General features: G+C 40.4%; 1 protein-coding gene across 6 annotated transcripts in view; it reads right to left on the bottom strand.

Annotated features, from left to right (window-relative positions):
- Positions 1 to 1,585: 1,585 nt before the first annotated feature.
- Positions 1,586 to 12,419, bottom strand: part of LOC111861769 (palmitoyltransferase ZDHHC16) — a 40,315-nt gene continuing 29,481 nt past the window's right edge. For 5 of the 6 annotated variants that reach the window (XM_033750448.1, XM_033750450.1, XM_033750449.1 and 2 more), the window contains exons 8-9: positions 9,147 to 9,268; positions 1,586 to 2,637 (exon numbers count right to left, since the gene is read on the bottom strand). In XM_033750448.1, the coding sequence (XP_033606339.1) occupies positions 2,410 to 2,637; positions 9,147 to 9,268 (350 nt within the window). In that variant the 3' untranslated portion in view covers positions 1,586 to 2,409. The remainder of the gene's footprint in view (positions 2,638 to 9,146; positions 9,269 to 12,419) is intronic. The other variant, XM_033750451.1, reaches the window with a different exon arrangement.

Here is a 12,419-nt window from a genome sequence, read left to right on the forward strand (position 1 = left end):
TGAACTTTGTTTTTGGAAACTGTATTCACGCTGGTTGCCGAAGATGCTTATGGATGAACACAAAATGAAATGGCAGACCAGTGCATTGACCTTTCTGATATGATACAGTGAGCAAAGCAATGACTTCTTGAGCTGCATATTCACAGGGGATGAGATACATGTGTTGCACGTAACCCCTGACTTGAAGCAGCAGTCCATGGAATACAGGCACACATCATCATCAATAAAGAAAAAGTTCAAACAGACCATTTCAAGTTGCAAGATCATGTGCACAGTGTTTTGGAACAGAAGAAGTGTTCTGCTTGTGGAATTCTTGCATCAAGGCTCAACAATCAATGTAAGTGTCTACTGCGACACACTTAGGAAACTGCATTGTGTGATCCAGAACAAGCAAAGTAGCATGGTTAGTGGGGGGGGGTTGATGTTTAATGGCATTGCCCGCCCACACACTGCCACAGCAATTCAAAATATCATCGTGACATTTCACTAGGAACAATTCGATCCTACCCTCCCTACAGCCCAGACTTAGCACCAAGTGATTTTCATGTGTTCCTGCAACTGAAAACGTTTTTTGGTGACCAGCAGTTCCACAACAACGAGGTCAAAGAAGCCATTAACACATGGTTTGCATCGCAGGAAGCATCATTCTACAATGCAGGGATGCAAAAACTGGTGCCCTGCTATGACAAGTGCCTCAACAATGGTGGAAACTATGTCAAAAAGTAGCGTATGGTATGTACATCAAACAGCAATATAAATGGTTTGGAAATAAACTGTTTTTTTAATAGCCCATTGGAACTTGTTGTTGTTGTTGTTGTTGTTGTTGTTGGAGAGTGGCTGACTGCCCATGTACTTAGACCAGATATTGGTCCACTGTACATCCCCCTGTGATATTCTACCAGTCTCTATACTCTACCGGTAATGGTGCGTGCCATCAGTCCCGACCCAGCCAGTGAGTTCAGCCTCCACTGGCTCAGCGGTATCTCGATGCTTCCCCAATCTACCAGAGGTGTTAGAGACTACTGTTGGGCGGGAAAGTCCTGAATTTGGCTCAGAGGTCCCCTTGATACATGAGGTTCTTTTACATGCCGTAAAGCTACGACACGGGACCCACGGCTTAAAGTCCCACCCAGAGGACTTGTTCCCTGAATTTTTCCGCCCTTAAAAATTCCACGACCTCTGCCGGGTTTGAACCCGCGTACCTTGAGTCACGAGGTGGGAACGTTACCCCTAGACTACGGAGGCCGCCCATTGGAACTTACTTTCTGGATAACCTACATACATTTCTGAATCATGTTATTACATGTTCATTTTAATTTCCTTATGCGGTAGTGTAGTTAGTTGAGGCGCTATGCTACAAGCCAGAAGGTTGCAGGTTTGAGTCCGACAAGGTTGAATTTTTCGATTGACCTAACCCTTCTAGCCACACTATGACCCTGGGGTCGACTTAGCCTCTAACAGAAATGAGTACCAGGAATCGTCCTGGGGAGTAATGCGCGGCCGGCATGTAAAGCTGACAACCTTACCGCCATCTTTGAGCTGACTGTCTAGATAATGTGGGACCTTCAACATCTCACAACCCTATGGGTCTTCATGGCCTGTTATAGGGATAGCTTTACTTTTTACTTTGAATATCATTTAATCAAAATTCTGAATTTTGAACTGATTTTGAGCATTTAATAAATTACTGATTTAACATGAACTGCAGACCATGAAAGGTAAAAAAAAAAAAATTACTTAGTAAGTGGCACCAAGGGAGTAATAAATTCGCTGTCATGCAGAAGTGATCTCCTTAACATGTTAAACACTTGAGTTACCTGTTCCTTCAGATCCACTAAAGCCAAGTCTCTGGAACATGTTATGTCCTCATCCTTGTCTAACCTTTTTGTTATTGCTATACACAGACGCGCCTGCAGCTTTTGTCCTGGTCATGATTTAGAATTTCCTTGTATTCCACTACCATCTAGTGGAGGAAATAACTCCTACATGAATGAACACAGAAAAAGGTTGCACAGTGTGACTGGCGATAGTACAAGCATACCCTTGTGCTGCAAATAATTCATTCGTGCTTTCACCAAACTTTCAGCATTTCATGATGAACATTAACAATTCATTCAACATATATGGATAGAGAAGTGATAAATTCACCGTTGCAGTAGAGACACTGCCTTGAGTTGCCTTGAGTGTAGTGTGCTTGACAAGTGCACTAAAGGCATGTCTAGAAGTTCTGGACATTTTTGTGTATGACTGCCGCTATTCTCAAACAGCAGAACACATGCAGCTGGCTACAGAAAACACATCTGGTTCATCAAGCGCTCATGTGTGCCCAAGAGGAGTTGACACTGTCACTGCAACATAAGTAGGAATCATGAGGATAGACAAAGCATTTGTCTTTCCTCAAAATGTATATCAGGGGTCTTTCATGTACCCTCTTCTGTTCCTGTCCCCTCCCTCCTCCTCCTCCTCCTCTTCCAAGTCATCCTCTGTATCTGAGTGCACAGTGTGCCACGTGAGACCTTCACCTATCGGCTTGTGTGGGGATGGCAGCAACACATGTCTCCATGTTCTTCCTCTCACTATTCCAAGAAACAGTCGCCAGTTCTTTCGCCGCCCAAAATTGTAAGGATTTATGTACACCTGAAAACATTTACACAGTGAGCCTAGACATGTGGAAGTCTGCCAGCTCTTAGTAACTGACTAAAAGGGGAAGCACAATAGACCACTGTAGGTTGCAGTGCAACGGCCAAGAAGGCCCACCCCTTATACATTCATTCATTCATTAGCAACTGACTAGCCTCAGTCTGCCAATATATATACTCAGGGATCATTACGAAAATCACACTGGTCTGTAAACATTACTGGGCTTTTGACTGTGGTCTGCTATATTGTGACACAACATAATCATCTTCATGGTCAAAGTGAATGAGCTGGGAGCCTAGGTAGGGTAACATGGAGGGTGGAAGAGGGGCACTGTCCAGGAAACTAGGAACACTGGAACTGAATCATGAGAACCTTCCAGTATGCATTAACTGAATGGTGATGGTTGGTGGACACACAGAAACAAGCGGAGAGAACAGGAGAGGAAAGCGACACCTGTCAGGACCAAGAGGAACAACAAAACATAACTGTAATAACTTTCCCTTCTCCGCTTACGCTTTAGTTAAGGTTCAGGTGTGGTGTCTATGTGATTTACATTTCAGGTACAGGGTGGGGCACAGAAACTTCCTTTTTGTGAAGACGTATTGTGAAGGGAGGGGAGGTCGCAGAAAAGTGGGGATAGGCTCAGAAAACGCAGCAGTTGCGGAAGTTTCTGTCTAACACCCCTCAGTAGGAAACGAGGTGGACAAGTGAGCAGCGTGCGTTTGCTGTCGAAGCCTATTTTTCGAACAACCATTCCTATGTGGCGGTGTAGCGTGCATTCCATACTCACTTCAGAATTAAGCCCAGAGGTCCAGTTCCCAACTGGAAATCAATTGTTTTGTGGGCAGAGACCTTTAGGACAACCAGGAGTGTGGTGAAAAAATCATTAGGGCCACAATGGACTGTTACGACGCCAGAAAATGTGGAGGCAGTTTGACAGTCGATTTTCAGATCTTTTTCGAACCAGCTCTTGAAGAAATGCATCTAAGAAATGTCTGGTTCCAACAGGATGGTGCCACGGCCCACACAGCCCAAGCTTCATTAATAGTTTTGAGGGCAAAGTTTCCCGGACGGCTCATCTCGCTTCGAGGTGACATCCCGTGGGCAGCGCACTCACCTGATGTAACGCCCTGTGATGTTTTTTATGGGGATACATCAAGGCAGACGTTTTTAAACATCGCCCCCACAAACTTGCTTCAGCTGAAGAATGCTATTCGGCACGAAGTAGCCCAAATTCCGGTGCACATGATGGAACGTGCAGAGGGGAACTTCAGAAAACTGTTGCATCAGTGCATAGAGACCGGTGGCCACCACCTTCAAGATATTTTGTTTCAAAGTTCATGATTTAAAACTTTAAAGTATGTTCTTTCATTAGCTAAACATAAATTTTGTTTATCAGAAATAAATTTTCTTTTATTCGCCTTCAAAAAAAGGAAGTTTCTGCGCCCCACTTTGTATTTATTTATTACAGTAACACTCATCTTAAATGGAATCTCAAGGGTTGAGAACGTTTTTTGGTTGAAGCCAGGTTTCTGTTTAATCAAGGTATGCTATAATAATTAAAACAAGATATGTACATATGAGACAAAATAAAACATCATACTCATTAATTTATTCACACTATAATCACTGAACACATGCAAACATTACAATGAACAGAAGAAAAATGCAGTACACAGTTTTTATAATTTTACCAGAACACTCTGTACATCTTCATAAGTACTAAGTGATAGTTGGACAAAGTGTATCATGAGTTAACTCCAGTTTTTGTATATTTTTGGAAACATTTTTAATAATGGAAAAGTGGCTTTGAACAGGGACTTTGAAAAGAAAAGCAAACAAAACAGGTGATGCTAAGCCTAATTGTGATACACGTGTTGTAACAGTGAGTAAATGTGATACTATTAAAGTCGAAGAAGCAAGCAGTTTAAAGAAAAAATACAGTAGGAAATATAATTCATATTTTGAATTTGGGTTTACTTAGTGTGGTGATGAAAGTGAACAGAAACCTCAATGTACTTTGTGTTTTGAAGAGTTGTTGAACGAGTGTATGCAACCTGCGAAACTCTTGACATTTAGAAACTAAATATTGTGATGTGAAAGATAAGCCAACTGAATTTTTTCAGCAATGCTTAGGGACATTAAATCATAGTCAAAATACAGTTTCGGTCATGGGTTCAATTAACAACAAGGCACTGGAAGCATCCTACCTCTTAAGTTTACACAGAGCCTAAACAGGAAAAACTCATTCTATTGGGGAAAATATGGCAAGAGACGTAGAATCTCAGTCAATTGAAAGAGTTAAGAAAAGTCCTTATTATACGTTACAAATAGACAAGACTACTGATGTTGCAAATGATGCACAGTTAATATGCTATGTAAGATATGCGCATGATAACAACATTCATGACAATATACTGTTTTGTAGAACTTTGTCAACCCGAACAACTGGAGATGAAATATTTCACACTCTCAATAATTACATAAGAGACAAAGGGATCCAGTGGGAAAAATGTGTGGGCGGGCTTCTGTTTGGATGGAGCTCACGCCCTTACAGGCAGGCATAGTGGGGTTGTTTCTGGGAAAAATGTGTGGGCTGTCTGGACGGAGCTCGCGCCTTTACAGGCAGGCATAGTGGGGTTGTTTCTAAGGTCAAGGAAGTAGCTCCAGAAATAAATTGGGTGCATTCTTTCATATATAGGGAAGCTTTGGCCTCCAAAGGAAAGCCACCAGAACTTAAAACTGTGCTAGATAACGCTGTAAAGCTAGTTAATTTTATTAAGGCTCAACCATTAAATAACAGCCTATTTTCAGTACTCTGCAATGAAAAGGGCAGTGAATATGCACAACTTTTACTTCATTCTAAAATCTGCTGGTTTTCCAGGGGCAAAGTACTAACATTATTCCAATTAAGGCATGAAATTTTATTGTTTTTAAAGGAAATTAATTCTGATTTTGCATCACTTCTTGTTGACGAAGCATGGTTATTACCACTATCCTATCTTTCAGATATTTTTCATAAATTAAATGAACTGTAACCGTCCATTCTGACTGGAGGAGTGTTGTGTGAAAATTAAATTTTGTATTAAGTTAAGATTAACAATATTACAAACAAAGAGATCCGGCAGATACACGCGGAAGGGACATAGTTCAAGTTTTGCTATGTGAACAGGAAGTAACATCTGGTACTTTCCTAGAATTCTGGCAGTTTCAGCAACGTCGGAAAGGCTTTGAGAAAATGAGAGCTGACAGCTTGGGACAGCGATAACTTAGAAGTGGGACGGCCGGAGCCTCACACCCTGACCGTAATGCATCAAGGGGCTGTCATCCTTAGCGTCAGGTCAGCATCTGCCAGAATCACATAGCAGAGCAACATGATTGGGAATTCAAAATTTAGGGAACCTCCTAGTCTGAAAAATTAACCAATGGCAGAAGTGGAGGAGTGGATTTCTCTTGGAGTCTGGGGTTCGTGGACCTCAGAATTCAGAGAGAGGGCATTCCACCTTGGAGAGTCTTGACACTACTTTCGGCAAAGTCGGACACTAAATTTACCACTACGGCCCTTCCGTAGAATAGTATAAGTACAGTACAAAGCAACAGTAGTAAGAAATTCAGTTGTATTCAGAAAGCCGGAAGGTATTAAAGGACTACCAAGTGCAACCGTCGAAAGGTGGGTGATTGTAGTGAAGTGTTCTTCCTGCCCTGTCCGAGCCAGACCCTTATAAGACCCTGGGATAGGAACCCAGCTCTACTGATTAAAGTAAAGAACCCAAAGAAGTGAGCGGTGGTGGAGTGGCGCACAACGAAAAGGGCACAAAGGAAGTGAGCGGTTACAGAACCAAATCTCTCCCTTTATGGAAATCCTTTAACTGCTCTTGATGCCTACGACAAAATAAAGGGATTCGAGAAAAAACTGGTGTTATGGATTAGTTATGTAAAAGGAACACAATTTGCACCTATTGCACTTGACTCCTCAGGAAAATTTTTTAATTAATTCCTGGTACTCATTTCCGTTATGAGACTGAGTCATCTCCAGGGCCATGGTGTGGCTGGAAGAATTAGGTCAATTGAAAAAAATCCAATGACCTCATCGGGACAACAAGCTCAACAATCTCATTGTAGTAAGTAAGTAGTAACATAATTATATATTCCTTATTTGTGTAACAAAGATTAAAACTTTGCTCAATGATAATTCACTTTTAATAGTTTACTTCCAATTTAATTATGTTTCCATATGTATTCAGAACATGCTTTTAGATTTATTATGTTATAAATGGCACAGTACATCCCAATTGTTGGTAATACCACACATGTTTAAAAAATAGGCCTACATAACTTAGTGGTCTGTAGAATTTTTTAAGACAGTTTACTGCTCCTTAGGCTTCAAAGGATTGAGAAACATTGAGTTAGAAAAAGCAAAATTCTGTAAAATGTATAGGATGCCTAAAATTCTTCTAAACGATGCACTCTGAAAGACTGGAACATTTCTGCATAAAAGCTTATTTTGATTTTCATTTCCAGGTTAGACATTTTCTGTTTAATCCAGGATATTTAATATCTTTTTCAGCCCCAAAGTCATGGGACCTGAAAATATTTCCATATAAGACAAATTCCGTTTGATAAAGGGTCCGTTTAAAGTAGGTTTTACTGTCTTACTTATGGATATGTTTGATTAACTTTCCTGAGTGCTTATGTTTTGAAGTCATATCTGATTAGGTATATTTCATTATTTCTGCCTCTTTCCTTGAGATCTTATTTATTTTAAAGACCTGTCAGAAGAAAATGTTTGTCTTTGGAAATGTGAGAAAAATGAAAACATTTGGTTTACTCCTTTAGAGCCCTAAGTTTTGTGATGTGTACTAAACATTTGGTTGGTCAGATTTCCAATGAACATTTCACTGTAAAGATTATGGAACTTTTACACCAATATGAAGTTCCGATTATTCACATGAAAGGGGGCTGAATTATATTCAAGTATTTGTATTGGTGTGATTAATGTTAAATCTACTTCAAACCAGACATCTAACAGAACTACCCATTCATGATTTTTGTTTTATATAAAATTTAATAGATGTAAATAAATTACTACAAAAGTCTGTGATAGTCTGTGATAGCTAGAAGGTAAAAACAAACAATACTGGCACACATCAGAACATCACAAGGCCCTTTTCCTTATGCTGAGCTATTATTGTTTCAGATCTTAAAAGTGGGTCTCTTGTCACCATGGTATGGTACACCCTCAGACTGCAGATGGAAAAGACAGCCTCCAGATACAAAGGGTGGCTATGAATATATTGAATAAGCAGTTGTGAACACCCAAAAAGGGGTTGTCCTCTAGCCTGGTGGTGGGGTTTACAATTCATCATAAAAAGAAATCAACATGTCATGAAATGCTACACAGGTCCTTGGACTTGGAAGGCTCTAGTGAACATGATAATGAACTTCGGGGTTCTATGAAATGCAGGAAATTTGTTGACTCAGTGAGCAACCATTACCTTCAAGAGAACGACTGTGTTCCATGGAGTTAGTTCACTAATTATTTATACTGTGACATTTTGTTGCAGCTTTAAAGAATGTTTCTAAGATGGCACCCGAACTCAAGTCTAGTATAACCTTTATTTAGTGATGATAATGTAATATCAGGGGACACCGGTAATGTAGTTGGTTGAGGCAGTATGCTACAAGTCAGAAGTTCAGAGATTCAATTCCTGATGGGGTCACAAGATTTTTCAGTTGACCTAATCCTTCTAGCCACATTACAGCTACAGGTTAACTCAGCCTCTAACAGTAATGAGTTAAGGGCAGCCAGCACATAAGGCTGACCTCATTGCCATCTGTGAGACAATTGTCTAGAAAATGTGGGAGCCTTGACATCTCACACCCTATGGGTCTTCATGGTCTGTTACAGGGATAGCTTTATACTGTAATGTCAAAATATGTTAAGCAAAGAGACAGATATTATTATCAATATTTTTACATGGTATGTTTGTAGGTAGAATTATTCTGTTCAACTTAGTGAAACCTGATACTTTCCCATACATGAGATGGTAATACCAGTTTCTGGTGTGCATGTGACTATATGTTACTTACAGACACAGAAGGAGAGGGGGGAGGGGGAGGAGGAGGAGGAGGCATGTGGAAGAGAGAGGCGAGCAGCTCCTGTAACCTTCTCCCTAAGAATATATCATTCATATCAAGAAAATATTTGACAACCTCCATGAAATAAAAAGAAACCTGAAGACAAGTGTACAAAGACATAACAAAGAAATAAAAACAATACATGGTTGAATTCAAAGCAAATACCATGAAAGTCAACCGACAAAAAAGATAGTTATGTTGGTTTCAAACTTTATTCAAACACTTTTTTTGATAGTAATAAACTGGGTTCAATTGTGCCTGTCTATATATTAAGCAAACCTGAGACAAAATGAACCAACCAGAAGGTACTGACAAACTAACAACCAATCAGAAACAACTTGTGTATGAATACAATATAATGAGGGTACCTTATTCCTTTCTGCCAATCGTTTTGTTTCAGCCTTGTTAATGTTTGCTTCAATGCTTGTTTCCCCTCTGCTGATCAACCTTGCATGCCACAGTGTTAAAGCACCTAATGCAATTAACACTCCTAAAAGAAGAACAGCCTCACTTCACAAATGTTACACACGAGAACACTGCACACTATGCACATTACATGAATTTTGTTAACTACAGGACTTGTTTAACAGAAAATGTGAAAGATAAAATCCCCTTCATATGTATGTCCTCACTAGTTGAGGGCACAAACATGGATGCTGCAAAATGAAAATAACACAGAGGGAGAGAGGGTTTTATTCTCAACCAAACACATTTAAATGTGAAAGATATGCATGGAAATATATTGACTTAAGGCCTAGTACAATGTGGCAGAGAACAATAACTGAAGATGGCCAAGTAAGGCTGAAACATGTAGCAACTGATGTGTATTTTTAATGTCATTTTAAATTACAGGCAAACTGTGAGCAGTTTTAAGCTGCATTACAGATGGAGGTGAATGAATGAATGAATGAATGAATGAATGAATGAACACATACATATCAGTTTTGCTTCATTTCTGGATAAAATGACTGTGGAGTTAATTTGAAATATGGATACTACATACTATGTACAGTAAAACTTGGTTATAGCAACATCGGTTTCTGCAACACCTTGGCTATTGCGTCAAATATTCAATGGTACGAACTAATTCCTCATAAAGCAACTGTTTTTATACCTTGCTTAGTACGACATGCACAAATGCATCAACCTCGTATGTAACGTCATTTTCATTCCTGAATTTCTCTGATATGGACACTGAACGTAATTTAGAAAGTGTGTATTGGGCAAGTAACAGGAAACAGATGAAGATAACTGATTACTGTACTCGTATCTAGGTACAGTAAGGCACAACAATTGATGTAATCTACTGTAATTTGGTGAGTAGGCCTACCTTTAATATACAGTATTAGTGCGGTGTGTATTGTCAGTGAAAAGCGCTGTAATATGTCTTTGATATTACACATTTGGGCAATTCCACGTTAATGTTATGTTAGTCTGTACTTAACTACGTATTTCACTAAAAAATGCAAAATTTTAACTCGGTTTTTGGTAGATTTTTACGTGACTAACATAAGGCTACTGTGGAAGTGCCCATTTCGGTTACAACGACATTCGTTTATAACGACACTATTTTTAGGTCCCTTTGATGACGTTATAACCAAGTTCTACTGTATATACTAAACACTGGGTTGAAGGGGAATTATTAATGGTTATGCTGTCTTACAAAAATGGGTTGTGAGGGTGTGAATTGGACTTCACTAGCTAAAAATCATGTCCTGTTATGGAGTTTGGTATCAGCAGTGTTAACTCTTGGGTTATAGTACTACAGTCAATAACTTCGTGGACTGCGATTTTGTTGCACCATATTACAGGATACTCATATACACTTACACACATCCACATCCTCCCTCAAAATAGTCTCTGCTGGCCACTATGCAAGTCAGCCAATGTTGGTACAGCTGCTGGAAATGCTGCTAAAATGCGTAGGTCGTACCGAAAGTCATGAGCAACTTTTTTTTTGCACACAACCTGGGAACAGCAGATGAAAGAGAGTATGGTGGTAGGTGGAACCAGCTGTTGTGTTAACCTTGAGTGTCTTGTGACATCAATAGCTTGCATCACGTGACCAGTATCACTCCTAACAAAATGGCCAACAATATGTTGTTTCGCCAGCGTGCTGTCATCGAATTTCTTGTGAAAGAGGAAATCCCTCCTGCAGAAATTCACCAGAGACTTCAGCGTGCTTATGGAAGTGTGTGCATGGGTGCGAGCAGTGTTCGAAGATGGATGAAACACTTTAAAGATGGGAACACCAGCATCGAAGATGAGTCTCAGTGTGGTCGTCCTCAAACAGCCTCAACTGAACGCAACTAGGGAAGAGTGCATGAGATCATTCAAGATGACAGGTGTGTGACTGTGGACACAATAGCCCAAGAACTTGGAATAGGCCACAGTGCAGTACAGGAGATGATTAAAAGCTTGGGCTATAGGAAAGTTTGTGCTCGTTGGGTCCCGTGGTTATTGACCGAAGACCACAAAGCCATAACCTCAGACCTGCTGCAGAGATATCGACACGAAGGCGATGATTTTTGCTCTATATTGTGACAGGTGACGATAGCTCATTTCACCATTTCGAGCCTGAAACGAAACGGTAGAGTATGGAATGGCACCATTTGCATTCTCCATCAAAAAAAAAAAGGCAAAGACAGTGCCATCAGCTGCGAAGGTGATGGGCAGTCTTCTGGGATGCAGAGGGGTTTATTCTGGCCGAATTCCTCGAACCTGGGCAAACCATCAATGCTGTTCGTTATGTCCAGACGCTGCACAAGCTCCTTCATGCATTGCGCGGTAAATGTCTGGGACAAAACATCATCATCCTGCATGACACTTGGCCCCACACCGCTCGCCTCACATTGGAAGCAATTGCAAAGATGGGGTGGGAAGTTATTCCACACCCCTCCTATAGCCCTGATCTGGCACCCTCTGACTACAATCTTTTTGAATTTGTGAAGGATCAGCTGCGTGGACGTTTTGAGACAAGGGAGACAATTCAGAAAGCAGGGTGTCAGTGTCTTCGGATGGCTGGAACGGAATTTTACAGAAGGGGAATTTTCAAATTCCCAGAACACTGGGAGAAATGTGTACAAAGAAGTGGCGATTATGTGGAAAAATAAAGAAAGGTCTGTAGATTGAGGTGGTGTATTTGGTTTGTCAATAATAAAGCATGTTACTTTACAAAAAATGGTTGTTCATGACTTTCAGTACGACCCTCATATATTTGCAAGAAAGTCCTGTATGGCTTCCATTGTGACAGTGATGATCTCCTCACCCGACTGAAATTGACACCCATGTAGCTTTTCTTTCAAGCAGGGAAAGAAAAAGAAATCACATGGTGTGAGATCAGAAGAGTATGGAGGGTATGGAAAAACGGTGACCTGTTATTTTGCCTGCACCTCTTGGACAAGCACAGAGCGATGTGCACGGACGTTGTCATTTAGCAACAGCCAGTTCTTCCTGCGCCAAAGCTCATTATACTTACAATGAATTGAACTGCATATACAGTGAAGGATCTCCTTGTAATGGCACTTGTTTACAGAAGCTCCTTCTAGGATGAATTCCATGTGAACAATTCCAGATGAGTCAAAATACAGTTCAAGCATTGCCTTGCTTTTGACCTGTCCTGTTGTGGTTTCTTCTTTCTT

Source organism: Cryptotermes secundus, unplaced genomic scaffold (assembly GCF_002891405.2).
Source record: "Cryptotermes secundus unplaced genomic scaffold, Csec_1.0 scaffold383, whole genome shotgun sequence".
Taxonomy (NCBI): Eukaryota; Metazoa; Arthropoda; class Insecta; order Blattodea; family Kalotermitidae; genus Cryptotermes; species Cryptotermes secundus.